This window comes from Schistocerca americana, chromosome 2, assembly GCF_021461395.2.
Source record: "Schistocerca americana isolate TAMUIC-IGC-003095 chromosome 2, iqSchAmer2.1, whole genome shotgun sequence".
Classification (NCBI taxonomy): Eukaryota; Metazoa; Arthropoda; class Insecta; order Orthoptera; family Acrididae; genus Schistocerca; species Schistocerca americana.
Genome location: NC_060120.1, coordinates 530,761,787 through 530,789,610, shown reverse-complemented (window position 1 = coordinate 530,789,610; position 27,824 = coordinate 530,761,787). Strand labels below are relative to the sequence as shown.

At 38.8% G+C, this 27,824-nt stretch overlaps 1 protein-coding gene across 1 annotated transcript in view; it reads left to right on the top strand.

The window, feature by feature from the left end:
* LOC124594149 (ankyrin-1-like) overlaps positions 1-17,124 on the top strand; it is a 128,670-nt gene extending 111,546 nt beyond the window's left edge. Inside the window, exon 5 of the mRNA XM_047132505.1 lies at positions 16,968-17,124. Within this exon, the coding sequence (XP_046988461.1) occupies positions 16,968-17,124 (157 nt within the window). The remainder of the gene's footprint in view (positions 1-16,967) is intronic.
* Positions 17,125-27,824: the final 10,700 nt, after the last annotated feature.

Genomic DNA, 27,824 nt, shown 5'->3' with positions numbered 1-27,824 from the left:
TCTACCATATCTTCATGTGTGTACATTATAGTGTACAGTATAATTTCCACAACACAACGTTTATTCACAATGTGTACTACCTCCGTGCCGTCACTAGATTACTCTGACGCACGACTACACTGGCAAGCGGTGTACTGCACGCCAAAGCAACAACAAATGGGATGCTTGGAGGGTGGTGGAGTACAGGAGTTTGCATGAGTCGCAAATCATAAACAAGGCGAAGTGGTAACTGTGGCAGTAGTGGGAACTACGTTGGACACTTGACTAGGTAGAGCCAGGCCCTGCGCGACAGGCACAATGGGTCATATAATGCATTAGATGAACCTTATTTTGGGTGAGCAGGATAAATACAGTAAGACAACCTGTCGGGTGTACACCGATCGGTACTGGTTCATTTTGTGTACGTAGATACGTAAAACGTACAAGAGGGAAACCATTATGTGCTTATGAGAGTTGATGGCAGCAGACCGTATTATTCGTTTCGGACCTCTTGATAAGTATGGAGGTATGATTACACATGTCAATCATATCGCGATTACGGGCAGCATGGGGTTCACGCCTGAGCCTCAGGACGTGTGCTAGCAGCGCATCTCGGGTGTTTCAAGCGTCAACCTCGCATCTCAATATCTCGGGATGTAATGGGAATATTGCGATGCAATCAATGCCATTGTGTATGTGCTTTGTCATGCTATGGATTGCTGAAGAAAAAATATAGGAGGTCCATTTAAAAAAAAACAAGTTTGTGTTAAAAAACACATATGCTTTCGTTGTAGAATGATTCCAAATATGTACATTCATGGGCCCCAGCCCTACATTGATACCGGAGAAAGTCGTTTTCCAATAGCTGTTATTGTTCCAGAGATATTTTGGGTGGACAAGATAGCTGGGACACCCCGTATATCTGTCAAATTCTACATCTATAAAGTCTGAGTATTCATATCTTTAGTATCATTGTATCCTATTGTTTTAATTGTGATTATTCCATCTACTGAATCATCAAATAAGTATATAATCATAGTGAGGGGAGTGCAATAAAAATTAGAGTAATTGCTGTTAATGCTGTTCAAATAGTTTCAATTAAGTGTCCATGAAGCCTGTTTCGGTTTGTGTAGGCAATAAATAGTATATATCTTAGAGTGTAGCCTACAATTACTGTATTCGAAGTAATACAAATATAGAATGGTCATGGAAGAATGATAATTGTTCCATTAATGGTGATAAATTTGATCATGTTGCCATTATAAATATCTAATAAAACGTAAAACCTTTATCTGTAGAGCTTAAATCTACTGCACTAATCCGCCATATTAGAATCTAGAAATTAATGGTAATTCTAAGTACCGTATTTACTCGAATCTAAGCCGCACTCGAATCTAAGCCGCACCTGAAAAATTAGACACGAAATCAAGGGAAAACAAAATTCCCGAATCTAAGCTGCATCTGGAATTTGAGACTCGAAATTCAAGGGAGAGAAAAGTTTCAGGCCGCACCTCCAAATTGAAACAAAGTTGGTCCATTGTAATATGAGACACAATTTAGGTCGAATGAATGACGATACAGCTACAGTAGTTTGGTTCGAATCGTAAGCTTAGCAGTTAAGCTTTACCAGGTAGCCATTGCTATGCGTCAGGCGTTCCGTCCGTATTTATACGGGAACCCCTCCTTTTTTACGTGCTTCGTCTGGTTTGAATCGATTGCTTATTTTTCTTTGATCTGATAAGTGCCGTTCTCTTTGTTATAGGTGTTTACGTCACTCTAAACTGAAAATGCATTATTGTACTGTGTCATGCATTGTTTGTCGCATTCTGATAGTGCGTGTTTCTGGCCTGTCGCTGCTCGCGGCATGGCTTGCTTTTGACCGCGCTACCGCAGCTTACGATAAAAAAAGAGAGGAATTGTCTCATTTGCGAAACAATGGCAAGAGACTGCTATTTTTTGTTACTTACACTGCCGCTTTCTTTGATAATGATCGACAAGAACCAAATAATAGACTGTGTATGATAGAAGATGTTCTGAACGAGAGTTTAGCTAAAATTTTTCTCCGTTTGAAAATCTTTGCAGACGCCTCTTTTGTTCATTACATTCTGAACAGAAATTAGAGTCATCTTTGATTTAAAAATCTAGTGAATTGCCGTGCTTCATTTCTGACTGTATCGCTATTAGGCATAAGAATAATACGAATATAAACATGACATGATATGTAAATTCTTCCACGTTTGCTGTTGTCTCACACTGGTTTCGTAGTTTATTAGGCAGACAGGATTTAAATGAGATAGCAGTAAACACGAAAGAATACATGGCAAAATGATTATATTCGTATTATTCTTATGGTGAAGAGACTACTGCATGTGATTCACAATTCATGAAAGTTCCTATTAGCAACCATCTCTTCTCACAGGTAGGAAAAAAATTCAGAACGTAGAGTTGGCCATATTGACAAACATCGCAAACAGTCTTGCCAGTCGGATTTTCATAGTACATCGAAATGCTGCTACATTCGAAGATGAACAATACGGAATTTGTATTTACTTCGTTGGATAATGTATGAAAATGCAGTGGTCGAAACTCGGGACGGAGAAAAAAGCTCGTCTTCCACCTTTTTTTTTATTTATTTACTGACTCAGAGGTTTTGGCTACAGTATTTATCTTTGTGCCTGCAAAGCAGGCCTGTGTAGCGCTACATATCTTCGACGGCATAAGTTAGTTATGGCGGCACCTATCATCATTTTTCAGAACTTCCGCTTACTTTGCACTCGATTCTAAGCCACAGGTGTTTTTTTGGATTACAAAAACCGGAAAAAAGTGCGGCTTAGATTCGAGTAAAGGGGGATTATTTTGTAATCACTCTGTTGCTCTATTAATATTAGCTCTAAATGTAACTGCTCAGATTATAGCCATTATTTCTCATATAATTACAATAAATATACTGATTCCTACAATAGAAATTGTAGAGCCATTTCTTGAAACTACATTTCATGATCTGTATGCGTCTGGGTAGGCTGAGAATCATCATGGTGCTCCTGCTAGCCCTAAGAAGTGTTGAGGCAAAAAGTTAAGTTTACTCCAATAAACTTAATTTTGAACTGAATTTTTAATAATGTATTGTTCATAATTAGCCCTGTAAATAATGGATATCATTGAATAACACCTCCTATAATTGCAAATAATGCTCCAATGGGTAATACATAGTGGAAGTGGGCTACTACATAGTATGTATTGTGTAGTGCAATACCAAGGGATGAATTTGCTAGTACTAGGCCTGTTAGTCTACCAATTGTGAATAAAAAAATAAATCCTAGAGCTCAAACAATGGTGGGTTGAACTTAAATTCAGTTCCATATAATGTAGCTAATCATCTGAATACCTTAATTCCTGTAGATACAGAAATGATTATTGCTGATGATGTGAAGTATGCTCATATATAAACATCCATTCCTATTGTGATATATGATGTGCCCATATAATAAATTCTATTAATCCAATTGATAGTATGGCATAGATTATACCTAGTGTTCCAAATGATTCAATTTTTCCTCTTTCTTGACATGCAATATGTGAAATAAAACCAAATCATGGTAAAATTAAAATGTAAACCTCAGGGTGCCCAAAAAATCAAAATAAGTGTTGATATAGAATTGGGTCTCCCCCTCCAGCAGGGTTGAAGAATGATGTGTTTAGGTTTTGGTCTGTTAACAATATGGTAATAGCTCCTGCTAAAACGGGAAGTGAAAGAAGAAGAAGAAGAAGGGGTGTAATGGCAACAGACCAAACAAATAAAGGTGTTTGGTCTAAAGTTATACTTTATGATTATATATTAATTGATGTTGTAACAAAGTTTACTGCACCAGGAGTAGATGAAATCCCTGCTAAGTGTAATGAGAAAATAGCTGGATCTACTGATGCACCCCCATGTGTGATAGCTCCTGCTAGTGTAGAGTAAAACATCCACCCTGTACCAGGACCGTTATCTACTATGGAAGATTTAAGAAGAAGGGTTAATGAAGGAGGTAATAATCAAAAGCTCATTATTTATTTGGGGAAATGCTACATCTGGTGCTCCAATTATTAGTGGTACAAGTCAGTTACCAAATCCACCAATTATAATGGGCATTACTATGAAGAAAATTATTACAAATGTGTGGGCTGTAATAATATTATAAATTTGGTCATCCCCAATTAGTGATCTTGGATGACCTAGTTTGGCACGAATAAGTATTCTTATTGATGTTCCTGCTATTCCTGCTCATGTTGCAAATAGAAAATATATAGTACCAATGTACTTATGGTTTGTTGAGAATAATCATTTTTGTGGTAAGATGGCTAAGTCCTTAGTACACTGGAATTAGGGTTGATGTTGAAATTAATCCTATTGATGAGATTATAATGATTACAGGAAGAATAAATCTTGATTTTTGTGACTATTTTTATTGATCACGAATTTTCGATGCTTGATATAATTAGTGCTGAAAATGTAATTTGTATACAATAATAAAGTGTGATTGTAATTAATACAACTATGATTGTTATGTTGTTTTCTATAAGTGATTGTATAACAATCCATTTTGATAGGAATCCAAGAAATGGGGGTAAATCTCCTACGGATAAAAGGGGTAAGAGAATTATAAATTTAATTTCAGTTTTTATATTTCTTACTGAGTAGTTTTGGTTTATAAGGAACAAATTTATTTGATTAAATAGTAAAACTATAGTTAATCTTAGTCAATAATAAGTAATAAAATATAGTTCTCAAGTGTTTTCTCTAATGGTTACTGATCTAATTATTCATCCTTGATGTCTAATTGAAGTATATGCTAGAAGTTGTCATAATGATGTTTGATTTAAACCTCCTATTGCTCCAATAATGATTCTTAAAATAATAATGGTTCAAATAAATGTCCTAAGTTGAATACAATATGATAGGACTATTATAGGAGCAACTGTTTTGTCGTGTTATTAATGTTAAGCAGTAATTTCAGATTGATGAAATTTATGACTTCTGGAAATCAGACATGGAAAGGTGCAGTTCCAATCTTCAATAATAATCTACATCTAATTATTATTGAAGGGATGAATTATCTTCCTCATCCAATTGGATATTTTATTTGAATCAGCAGAATTGAAAATAATAACATTGTTGATGCTATTGCCTGGACAATAAAATACTTAATTGATGATACATTTATTATTATGTTTTTATTTCCTGTTAGAAGTGGAATAAATGAAAGTAAGTTGATCTGTCGTCCTATTCAAACCCCAAATCAGGAATTGGATGAATTGGACAGGATCATTCCTATCATTAGTGTTGATAGGAAGAAAAGTTTTGTAGAGTTGTTGGTCATTAAACAGGAGAGGACTGAAACCTTTATAAATCTGGTATGAATCCATTAGCTTGTTTAGCTTACCTTTTTACAATAAGATTTGTGATGCACACTTGTTTTTGATACTAATGGAGGTAGTTGAATTCTACCTTGTATAATATAGTTTAATGAAGGTAATTTTTACTTGATAGGGTGTATCAAGATAACCCTTTAATCAGACACTGCATTTTATATTTAGCAGTTTGTTTGTTTCAAATTAATTTATTGTAGGTTCAAAAAAAATTTTGTTTTAACTTATAGACACACACACACACAAGGTGGTCCATTGATCACGACCATGCCAAATATCTCACGAAATAAGCATCAAACGAAAAAACTACAAAGAACGAAACTCATCTAACTTGAAGGGGGAAACCAGATGGCGCTATGGTTGGCCCACTAGATGGTACTGCCATAGGTCAAACGGATATCAACTGCATTTTTTAAAATAGGAACCCCCATTTTTTATTACATATTCATGTAGTACGTAAAGAAATATGAATGTTTTAGTTGGCCCACTTTTTCGCTTTGTGATAGATGGCGCTGTAATAGTCACAAACGTGTAAGTGCATGGTACCACGTAACATTCTGCCAGTGTGGATGGTATTTGCTTCATGATACATCACCCGTGTTAAAATGGACCATTTACGAATTGCAGAAAAGGTCGATATCGTGTTGATGTATGGCTATTGTGATCAAAATGCCCAACGGGCATGTGCTATGTATGCTGCTTGGTATCCTGGATGACAGTATCCAACTGTCTGGACCATTCACCAGACAGTTACGTTATTTAAGGAAACAGAGTGTGTTCAGCCACATGTGGAATGTCAACGATGACTTGCAACAAATGATGATGCCCAAGTAGGTGTTTTAGCTGCTGTTGTGGCTAATCCGCACATCAGTAGCAGACAAATTGCGTGAGAAGTGGGAATCTCAAAAACGTCGGTGTTGAGAATGCTACATCAACATCAGTTGCACCCTTACCATATTTCTACACACCAGGAATTGCATGGTGATGACTTTCAACAATGTGTACAGTTCTGCCACTGGGCACAAGGCAGATTACGGAGCGATGACAGATTTTTTGCACACATTCTATTTAGAGGTGAAGTGTCATTCACCAACAGTGGTAACATAAACTGGTATAATATGCACTATCGGGCAACTGAAAATCCACAATTAATGTGACAAGTGGAACATCAGCGACCTTGTCTGGTTAATGTATGGTGCGGCATTATGGGAGGAAGGATAATTGGCCCCCATTTTATCAATGGCAATCTAAATGGTGCGATGTATGCTGATTTCCTACATAATATTCTACCGATGTTACTACAAGATGTTTCACTGCATGACAGACTGGTGATGTACTTCCAACATGATGGATGTCCGGCACATAGCTCGCGTGCGGTTGAAGCAGTATTGAATAGCATATTTCATGACAGGTGGATTGGTCATTGATGCAACCATACCATGGCCTGCACGTTCACGGGATCTGACGTCCTCGGATTTCTTTCTGTGGGGAAAGTTGAATGATATTTGCTATCGTGATCCACTGACAACGCCTGAAAACATGTCTCAGCGCATTGTCAATGCATGTGCGAACATTACAGAGGACGAACTACTCGCTGTTGAGAGGAATGATGTTACACGTATTGCCAAATGCATTGAGGTTGATGGACATAATTCTGAGCATTTATTGCATTAATGTGGTATTTACAGGTAATCACGCTGGAACATCATGCATTCTCAGAAATGATAAGTTCACATAGGTACATGCATCACATTGGAGCAACCGAAATAAATGTTCAAACGTACCTATGTTCTGTATTTTAATTTAAAAAACCTACCTGTTACCAATTGTTCATCTAAAATTGTGAACCAATTGTGACTATTACAGCGCCATCTATCACAAAGCGAAAAACGTGGTCCAACTGAAACATTCATATTTCTTTACGTACTACATGAATATGTAATAGAAAATGGTTGTTCCTATTTGAAAAACCACAGTTGATATCCGTTTGACCTATGGCAACGCCATCTAGCAGGCCAACCATAGTGCCATCTGGTTCTCCCCTTCAAGCTAGACAAGTTTTGTTCTTTGTAGTTTTTTCTTTTGACGCTTATTTCGTCTGATATTTGGCCCGGTCATGATCAATGGACCACCCTGCATATATATATATATATATATATATATATATATATATATATATATATAGTACATTTAACACAATACATAATTATACAGTTATTTTATTATAATCAAATGATTATTTTGATTCATATATTTACTGAGGATTATAGCTACTTACGTTTTTTAGTTTAGAATAGATTATTATATTATAATATATCTAAAAACAAAGATGATGTAACTTACCAAACGAAAGCATTGGTATGTTGATAGACACACAAACAAACACAAACACACACACAAAATTCAAGCTTTCGCAACCCATGTTTGCTTCATCAGGAAAGAGGGAAGGAGAGCGAAAGACGAAAGGATGTGGGTTTTAAGGGAGTGTGTAAGAAGTCATTCCAATCCCGGGAGGCGAAAGACTTACCGTAGGGGAAAAAAAGGACAGGTATACACTCGCATCCACACACATATCAATCCGCAAATATCATAATAACGTATATAATCATTTGTAAGTAAATATTTTATATAATTTATTTTATATTATAATTGAATATAAAGTATATAATTATTTTATTTGGTATAATGTATTATATTAATATAATCAATTATTTTCATTATAGTAATATAATTCACTAATTATTAAGGGCTAGATTATTTAATTTACAAATATTAAGTTGACATAAAGTTAATTTTATATTAATAACATATTATAATAGATTAAATATTATAACAAATATGTTACCTACAATCATGTAATCTTTCTTTTGAAATTCAGAAACACTTAAACCAGTAGGTTTTGTGGTGAGCAGCAAATAGAAGTGTGTGCTTGTGAATTAACACTGAAAAATAATTCACTTCTAATTGTAGCTCTACATAGACCCTCCTTGGGAAACTTTCAACTGTTTATAAAGAATAGGGATTCTCTACTATGATACCTGCAAAAGGCATCTGTATCCCATGTTAGGGGTGGCCTCCAGAACTGCGGAAGGCAACGGAATACCACCGCAGATTATCTTCCCTGCATAATACAGTCTCCATTTTGTGAACAAAAAATGGCTTCCTCTCATGTTAAATCAGTGTCCAGAGGTAAAATAGTCCCCTATTCGGATCTCTGGGAGGGGGAGGGGGGGGGGGGGGGGGGGAAGAACTTGAAAGGAGACAAAAAATCAAAATGTGAATTGGTACCTGGAATGTTAGAACTCTGCTACAAGCAGGAAAACTAGTAGACCTTAAAAGAAAGATGGAAAACAATCATATGGATCTCATAGTAGTTGCTGAGGTAAGCTGGAATGGACATGGAGAGTTGCAGTCAGATGAATATGTATTGTACTATTCAGGAGCAGAAGTAAAAGGAATGAATGGAGTAGGAATGATTATGACAAAGGAATTGGCTAAATGTGTGGAATATGTAGACTACGCAAATGACCGGGTTATTGGTGTAAGGCTGAAAGGAGCACAAAAAGATTTACTGATTGTCCAGGTGTATATGCCAACTTCAGAACATGATGACCAAATTGTAGAGGAAACATTCAATGTAATAGAGAGAATAATGGACGAAAATAAAAAAATGCTGCAAAATAGTAATGGGAGACTGGAACGTCATTGTGGGATAAGGGAAAGACGGAAACATAGTAGGCAGTCATGGTCTTTGAAAGAGAAATGACAGAGGTGAATGGTTAATTGACTTCTGCAGGGAAAGGCAGCTGATAGCAGCAAACACATGGTTCAAGAACCACAAGAGGAGGCTCTACACTTGGAAATCACCAGGGGATAAATACAGAAACCAAATCGATTTTATACTCGTAGAAGAAAGATACAGGAATGGAATCAAGAAGGTGCACACATTACCAGGTGCAGGTTACCACAACTTACTTATGGCAGAAATAGAAATAAGAATGAAAAAACTGAAGAAGGTGACCATGGTGAAGAAGTGGGATTTAGAGAAGATAAGATCCAACAAAGAACAAATTACAGAAATGCTGTCTCAGGAGTTTCTAAACACATTACGAGACAAAGAACCACCTGATAATGCCAACGAGTACTGGAATATGCTGAAAGAAGCAATAATTAAAGCAGGACAGCAAAATATAGGATATGTAAAAGGGAAAAGGGGAAAAAAAACCATGGGTCACACAAGAAATGATTTTCAAGATGGAGGGGAGAAGAAAATCAAAAAACAAGAACACTGAAGATGCAAAATAGATATACTGAAGGTTAAATAATGAACTGCAAAGAGAAACAGGCAGGCTAGGTAAAAATGGCTAAAAGAAGAATGTGATGAAATTGAAGAACTGGACCGGAAGGGAAGATATGACTTACTATACAACAGAGTAAAGACTATGACATGGGAACAAAACAGAACAGGAAGGGCTACTTGGAAATTTTGAGTAAAGATGAAGAGGTAGTGTACAAAGATCATGAAGATGTCCTCCAGAGAGGGGAAGAATATCTAAAAGAGCTATATGACGCAAATAGCAAACCAGAAACTCTGATACTTGAATCACACAACAGTGTAAGTGATGACGAGAAAGGACCAACCATCATAATGGAAGATGTAAAGTCTGCCATAGCTGCAATGAAAAATGGCAAACCGGTAGGTACAGATACAATACCGGGAGAAATACTAAAATGCTTGAACCAAGATGGAATAAGAGAAATACTGAGGTTATGCAATAAAATATATGACAGTGGTGAATGGCCTGAGGACTTTCTGACAACAGTGATGATTCCATTACCAAAATAACAAGGAACCAAGAAATGCAGCGAGCACAGGACAATCAACCTCATTTGACATGCAGCCAGTGATGTTAAGAATAATCAATAAAAGACTTGAAAAAGTAATGGAGGAGAATCTTGGCGAGGAGCAGTTTGGCTTTGGACGGAATACGGGCACCAGAGATGCAATAGGGCTCCTACGAATCTTGGGAGAAAGGTTTATTGAAAAAGGAAGAGACCTACATATGTGCTTCATCGATCTAGAAAAGGCATTTGATAATGTGGTTTGGGCCAAGCTGGCGAAAGAGGGAAAAGAGAGTGGACTGGAAAACCAGAAGACTTATAAACTCATTATATCTTAATCAAAAAGTTTCATTTAAAGTGAGAGGAGAAAGTACAAACTGGATTAGACTAGGAAAAGGAGTAAGACAAGGATGCTGTCTATCACCTACTCTTTTCAACCTCTACTTGGGAAATATGATTGACCAATGCTCATTAGATGGCAAAGGAGTAGAAATTGGAGGAAGAAGAGTAGGGTGTTTGAGGTTTGCTGATGACATGGTCCTTCTAGCTACAGGGGAAAAAGAATTACAGGATTTGGTGGACACCATTGCAACTAAAAGAAAAAAATATGGAATGAAAATTAACACAAATAAAACAAAAGTATTGGCACTAGGAGGAAATAAGGAAATAAAAATTATGCTGAATGAAGAAATACTAGAACAGGTAAAAATTTTTAAGTATCTTGGAAGCAGGATAGACACCGACTGGAAGTGCACCACAGAAATTAAAACAAGGATAGCAATGGCAAAAGAGGCATTTTATAAGAAAAGAAGAATTTTCTGCAGCACACTGGACAGAGAACTCAGAAAGAGACTCATAAAATGTCTTGTATGGAGTGTTCTTCTATATGGCACTGAAACATGGACTATGAAGAAAAAAGACAGAGAAAGGCTGGAGGCTTTTGAGATCTGGACATGACAGAGGAGGGAAAGAATAAGTTGGGTGGACACAGTAAAAAATGAAGAGGTACTGAGAAGAGTGGGAGAGAAAGGACAGTTACTAGATGTAATAAAAAGAAGAAAAAGAAATTGGATTGAGCATATATTAAGAAAGAATGACGGACTGATAAAAACAGTTTTAGAAGGTTATGTAGAAGGGAAAAGGAAGCGAGGAAGGGAGAGATTCCAGATACTGGATGACATGATGGACGGTACAACATACAGCAGCCTTAAGAAGGAAGCAATGGATCGCAGAAAATGGAGAGGCAAAGGACCTGCTAATATAGCAGATAACTGATGATGACGATGATGACTATGATACCAGTCAGACACAAGCAAAAAGTTCATTGTATGTAGTGATGTCAATGCAGATTTTTTAAAGGATCATCATAGGAAAGATTAACTGTTTTCAGATCCTTCAATTTGCACTCAGTAATTAACTTTCCAACACAGATAGATGAATATAATAGTACCCTAACTGATATTTTTTCTTTGATGAAGCTCAAACAAGAAAATAACTGTATACCTAGTAAAAAAGTCCTCTTTTCATGATGCGATGTTTGTTAGTATAAATGATACTCTGCCTTGCAGTCTTGCGCTACTGATACTCTTCACAAGAAATCAGCTAGAATAATTAATGACTTCATGACAAACATCTTAAAGAATGCTTTACAAGAGATGACCTGGGATGAAATTTATAATGAACAAAATGCTGACATAAAAATTTAATATGCTGAATGATAATTTCATATCATTATTTGAAAATAGCTTTACATGTAAGCTAATTATAAAGACATGTAAAAAGTCATGTATCACTAGAGGGATTAAAATATTTTGTAAAAGGAAGAGGCAATTGTATCTTTTGCCAGGAACAAGTAATCATCCTACTGTAGTTGTTAAAATAACTAATGAGAGTTATAAAAAGATCAAGGAACATGCACAATATGCCAGAAATAAATAATTTTGATATCTGACTTAACACTATATGCCAGGTAGTAAAATGAAAGACAGGACAACATGCCACAGAACAGAACACTATTGATATAAATGGAAGGGTTATAAATGATCACTCACATATAGCAGACATGTTTTATACTCATTACTTAAATTATTAGAAAGTATAGGGGGCAAACGGTTCAACAAATGACCAACTAACACGAAACTCAATCATATGGGTGTCTCCTTCTGAAATTGAGAAAATTACGTGTTCTCTCAAAATAAAAGCCCATTTGGATTTGACAGGGTTTCCAGTGAAGTATTAATGACTTGTTCCCAATAATACCTGCTGTCTTTACCAAAGTATGTAACATATCACTAACTTAGGGCATTTTTCCAGAGAGATTGAAATAATGCCATTTTAAATGCCTTTATAAGAAAGGTGACAGGAGAGATATCAATAACCACTGACCTGCTTCACTAGTGCATTTTCCAAAATTTTTAAGGTGATGTATTATAAAATTGTATCCTCAGTGGATCACAGTTTGGATGCCAGAAGAGCTGTTTAGCTGAGAATGCTAATTACACATTCAATCTCCAAATTTTGCAAGCACTAGATAATATAAGAGCACCAGGTGGTATTTTCTGCAACCTACCTACTGTGTAAATCACATTATTCTCCTGGATAAACCGAGGTTTTATGGAACTGATGATATAGCAAAACAACAGATAATATTACATCTAACTAAAATAATACAGAAAGTTATACATAATAATTCAAGCATTTTAAGCTGGGGAGATTCTTCTGATTGGGAGACATCACTTAAGGAGCCCCACCAGGCTCAAACGTAGGTCCACTACAATCATATAAGTAAACAACCTTGTGTCTAGTATATAACAAGCAGAATTAATTCTTTTTGTGAATGACACTAGTATTGTAATCAATCCAAACATACATAGAGCAACAAAATAAATTGTATAAATAATGTTGTTAAAGGTACTATTAAGTGGTTTTCTATAAATGGTCTCACTATCAATTTCAGAAAGATACAACATATTGTGCCCTGACATAGGGTACTGAGCAAATGGTTAAGTGTAACGCATGGTGAGGAAGTAATAACTAGGGTGGAAACATATTTGGAACTCCTAGAACAACTTAGTTCAGCCACATCTGCACTTCAAACCATTGTAAATCTCAGGCAGAGATGAACATAGAGTAAGCTGATATATTTTGTAATGTCATATGTAATAATGTTCAGGGCTTAGTCAAAGTTAAGAAAGAAATTGTTCACTCTTTAAAAAAGTGGTGCAAGAATAATGTGTGGTTCTTACCCAAGATCATCTTGTGGACATCTGTTTAAAGAGTTAGGCATTTTGAACACTACTTCACAGTATACTGATTCTCTGATGAACTTTGTTGTAAATAATCCACTGCATTTCACAAGGAACAATCATGTAAATAATTGTGACATCAGAAGAAAAAATAACATTCATTACTTCACATTAAGGTTATCTTTAGCATAAAAAAGGTGTGCACATTGCTTCCACCAAATTTTTTCATCACTTACTCAATGATATAAAATATCTGACAGACAGTAAAGACAAACTGAAATATTTTGTCCTCAACAATTCCTTCTATTCTCTAGAAGGATTTCTAATTTTGTAATGGGTAAAAGTTGATGAGAAGGAATTTGGAACTCAAAACTGTACTTTAAAAAAATGTAGATTACCAGCATGTAACATGAATATAAAATGACTCATCCCACACCATTAACATTAATGATGCAAATGATCTGTGGAGCACCACACTAACTTACTGATTGAGTAAGTGAACATACAGTAATTGAACAAGGCCTTATGGTTAAATGGAAATAAACAAATATTGATTTTCAAAGTGAAGATGTGAATGAATTGAAACAACGACTTCATAAGCATCTGAAACAGGGACACTATAATTTTAAATGTATGTGCAACAATATATTAACTCAGTTCCCTCAGTGACAAATAGTATGAAAATATGTTTTATGTAATAGTAACTGTCAGCAGTTGTTCAGCGTTACTGGCCTGACTCATAGCAAAATTCAGTTTGGAAATGGCCTGATGATATTTTGTAGGAAACAATATACATTATTCATATCCTTATGCAAGCTACAATCAGCTGGGATGAACATGAAGCAAAATCACATATCCACTCTAACAGAACCAGCAATAATAACTCTTTAAATTTTTCCTAGACTAGACTGGGGAAAAATTCCTAATTTCTTATTGTAAGAAAATCTTTATTAACAAACAACCTAGTGGGGTGAGGCAATCAAAAATAAAAAAAAGTCAGAACTTTAATAGAAAAATGGACCCAAGCAAAAACTTTTTACAGTGTTGATTACTTTGAAGATAGTGATTTAAGTGATCTTTTAATTTAATTGTAAACAAATGCCTATGACTCTGTAGATCTTAACAGTGTCTGCACGCAACTATGAAAGCTATAACTGTAAATTGAGTCTTTTTAACATATTTTACTTGGAAAGTGTCTTTCCCTGTATAAATACATAACAATGTAATCACATATTAACAAATATTATCGCATAGATATTTTATATCTGTGCAACTGTGGACAATGTCTTATGAATATGAGAGCAATCTACAAATAATAAATTAATAAATACAAGGTCCTTTTGGACAAATCATTCTGTAAATTATCAGAAAACTGTCATATGCAAACACAAATTAATTCAGCAGCCCATTGAAATGAATCGGTACCTTAGTGCTGCCTGACAATAGTAGATGATAATATATCTATGTCAAATGAACTGTTTGATACTCTTCATATTCTATGTTTGTCTTGAATTTGCATACCTTATGAATTAAAATGAAGCTTTTGGGATTATTACGCAGTTTGGTTGTCTACATATATTTCATTTATCTTTTTATATTGTCTTTTACATTCTGGGAATCCTTTTTTTTTAACATTTTCCCTACACCTATGAAAATGATAATTACCTTATGGAATCAGATTTGTTTCTTTTGCCCATTATTTGAAGATAATCTCACTTTTGGCAATACACTACTAAAGATGCATTATAGAAATTATAATTAAGGTAATGTAAATATCAATTGTCTACAACAATATATTTGTATTCCCAATAACATTTTCTATACAAAAGTCAGCACAAACTTGCTGCAATATCATCTAACAAATTCTTTCTACTGGTGAAAGCTAATGCCTTTGCTGACTTCAAAACAACTGGTATTGGGAAGTCTGTGTGAGGTGGTGGAGTCTGGGACTTGCCTCCATGTTTAACTACGTAATACGTGCTTCTTGAAATTTGACTATGATCAAATCCATTTATATTCAAGAATTCTTGTGGAACTGTTTATGGCGAAATCTACAAAAAGTCAGTCTTAAAATGGTGTTTATTTCAAAGATCTACAATTTTATCAAGTCATATTTTTAAATAATTGAACAGAATGCTATTATTGGCAGAAATGGTTTCTGGAATGGTCTTTTTTTGATCCTCTGCAGTGGAGTGTGCACTGATATGGAACTTTCTGGCATATTAAAACTGTGTGCCGGACTGAGACTCAAACTCGTGACCTTTGCCTTTCATGAGCAAGTGCTCTACCAACTCAGCTACCCAAGCACAACTCACTCTTCAGAGCTTTACTTCTGCCAGTACCTCATCCCTACCTTCCAAACTTTGCAGAAGCTCTCCTGCAAACCTTGCAGAACTAGCAGAGACATGGCTTAGCCACAGCCTGGGGGATGTTTCCAGAATGAGATTTTCACTCTGCAGCGAGCAGGAGGGCTAGTTCTGTAAGGTTTGCAGGATAGCTTCTGTAAAGTTTGGAAGGTAGGAGATAAGGTATTGACAGAAGTAAAGCTGTGAGGACGGGGAGTGAGTCGTGCTTGGGTAGCTCAGTTGGAAGAGCACTTGCCTGCAAAAGGCAAAGGTCCCTAGTTCGACTCTCGGTCCAGCACACAGTTTTAATCTGCCAGAGAGTTCCAACTAACTCTATGTCTGTTGATGCAGAGAGAAATATCCAAAAACCAATTCATGTTATTTAATTATTTTCATCTTTATTGAAATCAGGGAACAGGGTTGTTAGACCATCATGACTCACTTCTCACTGTTATGATGTATCATACTTTAGTATCTCCACTAGTGTAACAATGCTGTTTTCCTACACTGTCGACATGGATACTTCACAGGCCAATGGTGGCTCTATGACAACTAGGGAACAGAACCTTGTGAGAGCAACACAAAATCAGCATGCGAGTTGATCTACTAGAAGCAGAAAGTTCAAACCCACATAGAAATGAGCACAGGGAGAACTCATGTGTGTAGTTGGTGTGGACAACTAACTGTTACCCACTTGGCACAACACGAGCATGATAATCTTCGTGAGATGTGTGGTGGCTGAACTCTTGAGTAAGCACTGGCTCACCTGGCCTACTGCTGCCTGCAGGTTAACACTTCAGCCAGCAGATCTGCCCATACAACATGTCACTTGTGCCCTCCATGGTAGGTTTCCACACTATCCCTTTGCACTATCCATGTCAGCTGATTTGCCTCCATCATGATGTCCACTGGCAGGGATGCTAAATCCCTTCTCCCTGAAAAGGCCATGTAGGGAAAAGCCATGCAGGACTGAATATGGACAGGCTTTGGCCATGAGCTCTAGTGCAGAACTGGGTAGGCCGCTGGAGAACCTGACTGCAGACTCACTACCAAAGGAGGCAACACCAATGCACTGGCTCTGTTAGAAGGGTGGAAGTGCACAGTGGCTGCAGTAACAGGGGGTGCACTGCTGGCAATGCCACCTCAGTCAGCATGGGGAGGAAGAGGAGGCAGCAGAGTCGGAGGAGGAGAAGGAAGAGGAGGAGGAGGAGGAGGAGGAGGAGGAGGAGGGATCAAAATTCATGGGCTTCACATCAGTAGGTCCAGGTGTGGGATTCACAGTGGGCCACTGCTACAGGCGATGAGACAACAACAGAGCTCATGGAGGGGATGACAAATGGGAAGCACGCTGCTGCAAGAGGGAGCCCCCACCTGGAACATCGTAATGGCCAAAACTACTTCTTGGCAGACCAGCAGACCATGGCAGTGATGTCCTCCAGAGCAAGAGCATAATTGATTTGCTTGGCTGGTCAGCTGCTCCCCGCCAACATCCACCACAAACATCTGCCAACCATTGTGGTCTGTGGCCTACCTCAACATGGATGCTGACCATGTGGGGAAGTAGCAGACTGGCAGACACGGACTGCTTCATTTGGGCCTTAAATGTACAAATGAAGTTGGGTGGAATGGAGCAGTGGTCAGATGCTGGATATCATTGTGAACACAAATGTCCTTTAACTCCTGTGACTCAACCTGCTGACCACTGTCAGATACCAGGGTCCTGGAGGATCACTTAATGGCAAAAATAACTGACAATGCGTGAACCTTGGCAGTCAATGACATGGAGGACAGCTTCACTATGTATGGGAAACTGAGCAATGCATGAACCACCACCAACAAACACATGGCAAATTCAATGTGCACCCTATCCCAAGGCAGCTCTGAGACTGGCCAAAGAGAGAACTGCCAGGTGGAACAGCCTGGTTCTGAGCACCAGCCCCACAAGAATGCATCAGATGTTGAATGTCATGATTGATTGTCAGCCAGTAGACTTGATGTTGTGCCAAAGTCTTCATACGAGTCATATTCCAGTATGATGCATGCAGCAACTGGAGTATGTGAGGGCACAACACTGGGGGAATGACTACATGGCAGAAATGCTCCATTGCAAGTTTGAAGTGTATAGTATTGCAATTTGGAACTCAGAATTGTAGATAGGAAGCACCTATGTTATTTGATGCTATAAACATGAGTCAATAAATATACTCATATGAAATTCCCCTGGAAAATAATGAGTTGATCACAAAGATGAAAAAAATTATGCTATATCTGATCTGTACCTGAAGAGATGCACTCTGGCCAACCCAGCTGGACTGTTGAAATGGTATTCTGGAAAAACGAGTCAGCAGCCTTGGTGATGGTGATTTCGTGTGCTGTTATCAGGAAGTCTGACAGGGTTTGCTGCAAGACATCATCCAGTGTGAACACAAGAACCACCTGCCAATGAAACTCTAACTCCTATCCAGCAGCTTGCAATGGGAGCCAAAGAGAGAAATCAATGACTAATGGTCAGTGATGAGGAGGAACCTTGTGACCTTGTCCTATACAGGAAGAAGTGGAAATTTTTAACCCTAAAAATAAAAGCCAGTACCTCCTTTTCAACCTGTGAATAATTATTCTGCAGGGCAGATAGTGTCTTTGATGCATAAGCAAAGGGCCATTTGATGTTGTCTGGGTTTCAATAGGGTAGAATGGCACCACTGCCTAACTGGGACATGTCACAGGCCCAGGTTAAAGGCTTACCTGGTATAAAGGAAGCCAGACAGGGAGCAGAGCACATACACTGCTTGAGAAACTTAAAACCCCTCTGACAATTCTCACACCAGGCAAACTTAATACCCTTCTGGTGAAGCTGATTAAGAGGCTGGCAGACATGTGCAGCCTGGGGAATGTAACAAGCATAATATGAAATTTTACCCAAAAAAGATTGGAAGTCCTTGAGGTTCTTGGGTGCTAATAGATCTACATTGGCTTTGATGTAGTCATCTGTGGGAACCATCTACACTAAACACATGAACCAAAAATGCACCTCAAGGGAGAAAAAACTGCACTTCTCCACCTTGCAATGAAGGCCATTCTCCAGGAGGTGTAGGTAAAGTGACTGAAGATTTTGTAAATCCTCATTCTGAGTAGGACCTGTGACTCCAATCTCATCAAGGTAACTGATGCAACAGGGAATGTCCTGAATCAATTGCTCCAAATACCAATGGTAAATAACAGGGGCAGACAAGATTTTGAAAGACAAGTGATTAAAATGGTAAAGCCCGAAGTGTGTTTAGGACCAGAAAAGTCTGAGAAACTGTGTCAAATGTCAACTGCAGGTAAGCATCATGTAAGTCAATGTGGGAAAGATATTGCCCTCAGTCAACTTCGCCAACCACTCTGTCTGCTGCAGAATGGGATACAAATCTGTGACATTCACATGTTGAATATCTATTTAAAATTGTCACAAAGGCAGATAGTGTCTTTGATGAATAAGCAAAGGGCTGTTCGATGTTGTCTGGGTTTTGATAGGGTAGGATGGCACCACTGCCTAACTGGGACATGTCACAGGCCCAGGTAAAGGCTTACCTGGTATAAAGGAAGCCAGACAGGGAGCAGCACTTCGGAAGGTGTGGTTCATTGACTCACGGAAATAGGAGACACAACACCCTGATCCTGCCAACACAACAACTCAGGCTTTACCTTGTCATACATGGCAAAGGGAATGGGGTGGGATGACAAAATTTGGGTACCGCTGATGGCTTAAGAGAAACCTCATCCTCGAAATTTTTTGCTTGGCCCAAGGTATTCTCAAACAGCCAGCTGTAGGACCACAGTAAAAGGCCCAAATCATGAAAAGGTATGGACTAAAGACACTTAATATTTTACGCCAGTGCTATATTGATCACTAATGAGGTAAGTTGCCATTACACAATCTTATAACAGAAAAAGAATTACCCCCACGAAGGAATGCACTGTTTATTGTAAGTCACTACCTGACAGAATGACAACTCCTGTGGAGCCTGTACATATCTCAGCTAATTAGGCTGACTACCGCTCTTGTTTTTACCTGAAATATGACTGGCTTTCCATCCAATACCAAAATCTACAAAGTACACTGAAGCGTTGGAGGCAGCCCTCGAGACCAGTGAAAAGGCTGGGGAGCCAATGACTGACCCATGGCCCGTCAACTCTTACAAACAGTTGCCAAATGACCTATCCACTGGCATAACCCACACATGGGTTCCACATGCAGGCAGTCATACAACAAATGACAATTGGTAGCCGCATCTGCTGTCCAACTAGCAGAAGGAGAATGACACTGAGGAACTGAAAAATGCTGCTGGTGGGAATTACGATGCTGTTAGCGACACAAACTCACCAAGCTCAATATATGCAAGAACAAGCAGTGCCCAAACGACACTGCACTGTAAATACTAAATGGCAGCAACACATGATGACTCAGTGGGAGGCAATGTTGCCTGGAGTATCCCGCAAGGCAACAGGAGCTCATTACCCTGCACACTCAATTGTGCCACCTTCCATTTATCAGAAAGTCTTCCTTTACCACTGTCTAAGCTCATGCAATTCTGTAATTAGGGCAATGTTGGCTAAAGAAGAATTGGGCAAGATCAACACCCCTACTCTGAACCTTATGATCAGGAGCTAACCTGATTATCACATCTCAAGTTAGTGAATCTGTACAAGAGGTAGTACAGTTGGGACACTCAAAATGAAACTTACATAAGAATTCCTACAGATTGGTGATAAAGGCCATATACGACTGCCTGGGGAACTTGCAGTGCTGGTTAAACTGCAGACACACCACCACCACATGGGTCTGATGGCCAAAATACTGTGTAAGCAACTGACAAAGCTCATAAAAGGGGAGATTTTGGTCTCATTGGAGGGCTCTATATATATACTTGCATGGTGAGTTCATGTCCCTCTCACCAGGTTCTGTTCCCCAGCTATCATTGACCTACTGATGTCCCACGATGTTTCTGTGCCAGCTGTGTAGGGAAGTGGCATTGTTACACTTGTGCAGATACTAAAGTATGATATACCGTAACAGTGAGAAGTGACCCATGTATGGTCTGACAACCTTGTTCCCTGGTTTCAGTAAAGATGAAGATAATTAAACTAACATAATTTGGTTTCTGAACATTTCTGTCAGCATCAACAGACACAGAGTTAATTAGAAATGCATAGTATTACAACTTGGGAATCAGAATTGTAAATAGGCAGCACCTATGTTTTTATTGCCATAAACAGAAACCAAAAAATATACTCATCTTGAATTCTCATTGTTGTCATTGGCTTGGCTTGTCAGCTTGTAGAAAGATGAAGTACAATTCTTCTGACACCCAGTTCTTCTCAGTGTTAAGAAGAAGACTTCAAACTGTTAGTGCAGAATCAATAAAGATCATTCCTAAAATATATTCTGTCAGTAATAGGATTCCGTCCAGTTACTTCAAAACATGACTTGATCAAATTTTAGACCTTTGGAATAAACACTGTTTTGAGATTGGATTTTTATAGATTTTACCATAAACAGTTGCAGAGCCATCCTTGAATATAAATGCATTTGATCATAGTCACTCATGAAAACTGACAAATAGTGTCAAGGGTGGCAGGGGTGACAGAGAAAATGAAATAGCAGGTGCCTGGCCCCCCCATCAGCAAGGCAATATAATGAAGTGAATCCACATGTGGGTTACCAGTGCTGGCATCTGCTCATTTAGCTGCTGCTCCTTCTGTAGGCATAACTATTCATGTCAGCATTGCAGAATGCTGGTCCTTGGTGGTGCAAGTGAACACTAGGAAAAGGGGAAAGAAAATATAAGGGTATCACAACATAAGAGCTTCCTTCATCGTCACACAACAGTGACTTAATGATGGTTGAGGACCTATGGGAAGAGTCTTAACTCATGGAGAGACGAGCATGGGAAGCACTCAACTCACAGCTGGCATGGGTGACTAATGGTTAAGCAGTTAGAACAACACATGGCAAGTGATAGTTGAGGTCCATGGTGGCTGAACTCTGAATAAACACTGACCCACTTTCACCAGCTGGTCTGCTGGTCTGCATCTTATTCAACCTCCACAGCAGGTTTCCACACTACCCCACTGCATTACCAAATCCAGCTCATCTGCCTCCAGTGTGATGACTACTGATGGGGATACTAAATAATGATCCATGGAGCTTATAACTAAGCCTGCATGCAACTACTTTTAATCACAAGTCACTTTGTAACAGGGAACTGACAATACCAATTGTAATACTTCCAGCTTAAACTCCCAGGCACCATATTTAAATTATTGTCTGCTGTATTTACCTTATCATCTGCTATAGCTACCTGGAAGAACCTTAACAAGTTTGTTATCATAAAAAACTTGATGACCAGTGATTCAATTAAGGCTGTGTTTAAATTTTGCAGTATTTATAGTTTAATATTATATGATTCTCCATGAGTAAGTAAAAGAGTTTACAATTCTCATGTTTATGTCTGGTATGTGGCAATGTTTGGATTTCAAACCATACAAGGATGCTCCACAATGGTGATAAACCACAATGTGTAACATTTTGTGAATTCACTATGGACATGGAGATGGAAGATAACAATTTCCTTTTGTATTTAGTATTCAGTGCTGAGACTATATTCCTTACATAGTGATAGTTGAGGTCCATGGTGGCTGAACTCTGAATAAACACTGACCCACTTTCACCAGCTGGTCTGCTGGTCTGCATCTTATTCAACCTCCACAGCAGGTTTCCACACTACCCCACTGCATTACCAAATCCAGCTCATCTGCCTCCAGTGTGATGACTACTGATGGGGATACTAAATAATGATCCATGGAGCTCATAACTAAGCCTGCATGCAACTACTTTTAATCACAAGTCACTTTGTAACAGGTAACTGACAATACCAATTGTAATACTTCCAGCTTAAACTCCCAGGCACCATATTTAAATTATTGTCTGCTGTATTTACCTTATCATCTGCTATAGCTACCTGGAAGAACCTTAACAAGTTTGTTATCATATAAAACTTGATGACCAGTGATTCAATTAAGGCTGCGTTTAAATTTTGCAGTATTTATAGTTTAATATTATATGATTCTCCATGAGTAAGTAAAAGAGTTTACAATTCTCATGTTTATGTCTGGTATGTGGCAATGTTTGGATTTCAAACCATACAAGGATGCTCCATGCTGGTGATAAACCACAATGTGTAACATTTTGTGAATTCACTATGGACATGGAGATGGAAGATAACAATTTCCTTTTGTATTTAGTATTCAGTGCTGAGACTATATTCCTTACAGTACATTCAAAGCATGAGATTTCAGTTGATATTAATTTAGTTGGAAAAAAGTTGTGAAGCAAGAAATAAGATTTTTGCAAAGTTACAATCTTTGTACAGAGGTGTTAGTAGAGGGTGAGGGCAAATAAAAATGGCCTGCAGAACAGAGTTTAGGGTTCAAAGAACCAAACCAGAGGAAAGCAAATACTGTACTAACTTGACTATAGTAGATGTTGAAAGTGACCACCATTCGTGTCTTGGCACTTTTGGGTCTGGTCAGCAAGTTGGTCAAGGCAGATTGAAGTTAGAATGCTGGAATTGTTGCAATTGTCATTCTCTGTTAATAAAATCTTAATGGTCAACTTCAGAGTGTTCAAATATGCTACAGTGCTGGGAACTTGCTGTATACACTTGCCACCTGTGTTTAGACTAATGACCAATACCATCACCTACTTATTGCATTCAGCACTTCACCTACATCTACATCACATCTATACTCTGCAAGCAACCATAAGGTGCATGGCAGAGGATATGTCCTATTGTACCAGTTGTTAGGGTTTCTTCCTGTTCCATTCACGTATGGAGTGTGGGAAGAATGATTGTTTGAATACCTCTGTGTGTGCAGTAATTTTTGTAATCTTATCTTTACAATCCCTATGTTGGCAATATGTAGGTGGTTATAGGACGTTCATTTGAAGCCTGTTCTTGAAACTTGCTTGATAGACTTTCTTGGGATAGTTTACATCTATGTTCGAAAGTCTTTACATTCAGGTCCTTCAATACACCTGTGATACTCTCCCATGGATTAAACAAACCTGTCACCATTCATGCTGCCCTTCTCTGTATACATTCAATATCCTGGAAAGAGGGAAGGAGAGGGAAAGACGAAAGGATGTGGGAGAAGCCTACACATCAGCCACCATGTGCTAATGTGAGGTTCAGTGTTGTGTAGAATACAGAACAATGCAGTGGCCTTAGCAAGTGAATCACAGTTGCCTGAGCAGTTCCACACCCAACTGCCAAGGGTGCTGTGTTTTTATACTCTTATATGTTTTCTATGCTTTCTGTTTGTTTGTTTTTGTGAGATTTGTTGGTAGTGTAAGCTCCATGTCAACATTTTGTTTCCTAGTGTTATCGAGCTATAGCCTGTAATCAGTCCCTTTTTATGACAAGGATTAGAGTTTGAATTATGGCATTTCTGTCTTCTCCATTTATAAGAGTGATGTCAGGCACATATTCCTAATAAAGTTACAGAGATTCAGTACAAGTGTTGTTCACTTAGTCATTAAAAACAGCAGAGCTGAACCAGACTAGTGGTGACCCCAACATGATTAGTGGAATCTGTCAAATCATGCAATGGCCAAAGAACCAACAGTATTGAGAATAACAGTCTGCCTGCCAATGTTCTGGCCAGATAATCCTGCAAGCAGAAGCGAGTTTTTGTTGTGCAGGGATAACAGCCAACATGACTAAGTTTGTATTCATATTAAGTCAGCTTGCCCCCCAATTCACCACTGAGGTACAACACATAATTAAGATATGACTAGAAATGGACTCGTACACAAAGCTTAAGTCAGAACTGATATAAGCAGTGTCTGCATCCCTAAAGACTTGCATGTGGGAAGTTCTTACTCAAGAAGAGATGGACAGTATACAGCCATCCCAGAACCTGTAATACCTGCACAGTAAGGTTGACACAGGCGGTGTACCAGCTAATGTGTTGCACACACTAAGGAGCAGTCATTTTCCACTGCAGATAAAAGCCACATTTGCCTCACAGACTGATGTGCTGTACATTGTGGTACAGCTGCCCCATCAAATACAAGATGCAATTGCATCCATTCATGTCAGCACAGTCATAGCTCAGGAAACAGTGCAGCCATTGCAGCAACAGTAGTGTGGGCTGACCACAACTTTCTCACAGCTAAGGTCAAACTGTTGTGCACCCAGGTCAGCACGCTGTTGTTGCAAGACAGCACTGGCAAATGCAGAGGTCAATACTGACAATGTTCAATGAGTGGATCTTCTGGTGGTGCAATTAATATGCAAGGTGATGCACAGGGTTACTGGTACCACTGCCGGAGTGTTCATCACTATGCTCTCACCCAAATGCAAATGGTGGTCTGTAGTAGATGCAGCTGATTGCCAGACATCCTCCAAGCACGTGTTTGTCACCAACAAATGTTCCGACATGAAATTCTTAATTGATGCTGAGTGAGACCTAAGCATCTTGCCTCATACGTCCATGCATCATTGCCAGCCGTCAACTGTCTTCTGTTTGATGGAGACTGAAAACTCCTCAGTCACAGTGTACAGTGCTCTGCAGATGGAGCTCAACCTTAAACCTCATCACCCATATTCTTGGGACTTCACCAGCACAGATGTCACTGTGGCAATTGTCAGAGAAGACCTCCTGGTGCACTATTGACTACTTCTGGATGTCATGAATGATCCCTTGGTGGACAGCATCCCTGGCTTTGCAGTTACCAGTTCCCACCACAGTGCAGCAATTCACATTGCCAAGTTAATGCAGCCTTCTGGTGGTAAGTATGCAGAGTTGTTGAGCAACTAACCAAATTTGACCAGCCTACCTGTCCTAAGTGCATATCACATGACACAGTACACCACATAAAGACAACAGATGAACTGCTTATAGCATATCAGTCAAGATGGTTGGCCCTGGACCGCTTAGCAATAGCAAAGGCCAAATTTGGTTCTGTGATACATGAAGGCATAATACAGTCATCTAAAAGCCCCTGGTCCACAGTGTTACACTTGGTGCCAAAGAAATGGGGAGCCTGGTGCCTATGTGGTGACTATCACACACTTAACTCATGAATGGTTCCTGACAGATACTCTGTACCACTTTTGAGGGATTATAATTATGCACTATATGATGTCAGTGTATTCAGTGTCCTGGACTGTGCAAAGGGATGCAATCAGATGCTGGCACCCACTCAAGACATACCCAAGACTGCCATAATCATGTCTTTTTGTTTATACAAGAGCATGTTTATGGCATTCGGCTTATGCAAAATGGCTCAAACGTGGGAGAGATTTATAGATACAATCCTTCAGGTACCATCATTCTACTTTGCATACCTTGATTATGTCCTGGTGTTCCCCACCAGTTTGGAACATCATCATTAGCATCTGCATGAGGTATTCAGACAACTAGAACAATACTGAGGTGTACTGAATGTAGCCAAGTGTGTTTTTGGGCAGCCAGAAGTGACTTTTCTTGGTCATAAGATCTCACTTGTGCACCCGCTACCTCTGACTGAGAATGTAGAAGCAATACTGCAGCTACGCAGCCAACTAGAGTCAAGGAGTTACATTTCTTGGGTGTACTTAATTCCTACAGGTGACACCTTCCCCATACAGCAGAGTTACAGGAAGCTTTTGTGCACTGGACAGATAATACATGCACCACATTCGGGGCTACAAAGAAGAGCATGGCTGAAGCAATGCTTTTAGCACACCCTAAGCTTGATGCACCACACTCTATTATCATGTATGTGAGCCAGACAGGCACTGGTGCAGCATTCCTACAGCAAGTAGGTAACTTCCACAAACTGTTGCCTTCACAAAGGAAATGGAGTACATATAACCTTGAGCTCCTGGCTGTGTTCCAGGCAATTATATATTTTCATCCACAAGTTGAAGTGCAAGTCTTTATAATTTATATGGACCACAAGCTGTTGACATTTGCCTTCAAGTGGATTCACAAGGCAAGTATTCACTGTCTGTGAGTTGTGTCGTCCGACTTTTCACCTAGTGTCTCAGTATTTCATATGGCCAGGCATGCAGAAAGACTGTCAGGAATGGGTCAGGTCTTATCTAAAGTGTCAAGATTAACCACCATGTCCAAGCCCCAATTGGCAACTTCCCAGATACCACTACTCAGCCGGCCGCGGTGGTCTCGCGGTTAAGGCGCTCAGTCCGGAACCGCGCGACAACTACGGTCGCAGGTTCGAATCCTGCCTCGGGCATGGATGTGTGTGATGTCCTTAGGTTAGTTAGGTTTAAGTAGTTCTAAGTTCTAGGGGACTGATGACCACAGAAGTTAAGTCCCATAGTGCTCAGAGCCATTTGAACCATTTTGAACCACTACTCACTTCGCTCATGTACATTTGGATGTTGTTGGACTGCTTCCCCACTGAACGGGCAGAAGTACTTATTAATGATTAACCATTATACCCATTGGCCTGAAGCAGTACTGTTTTATAATATCACAGCTGAAACATTAACTTCCACATTAGCTTTGACATGGTCTGAGGGACACGGATGTCCACTGCGTATCACCATGTACCACAAATGTCAGTTTGAATCTGTTCACTCATCTAGCCAAGTTTTGTGGCTATACCCACCATAAGACCTCTAGCTACCACCTGACAAGCAATGGGACAGTCAAACACCGGCTCTGTTTTTTGAAGGCAGTGCTGACGTGCCATGAAAAGAACTGGTCATCGGCACTACCAGTGACATTACTCAACTTGTGAACAACATTCAAGTCTGACATCGGATCATCAGACGCAGAACCAGTTTATGGTGAGACATTATGCCTAACTGGTGATTTTGTTGACACAAATGCAAGATCAGCCACATTTTTTCCATCACTTGAGGGAGCACAGTTCCAGGATCCATCCACTGAAAGCTTCATGGTATGACACACTGCCCTAGGTCTTGAACTTTGTACATGTTATCCTCTG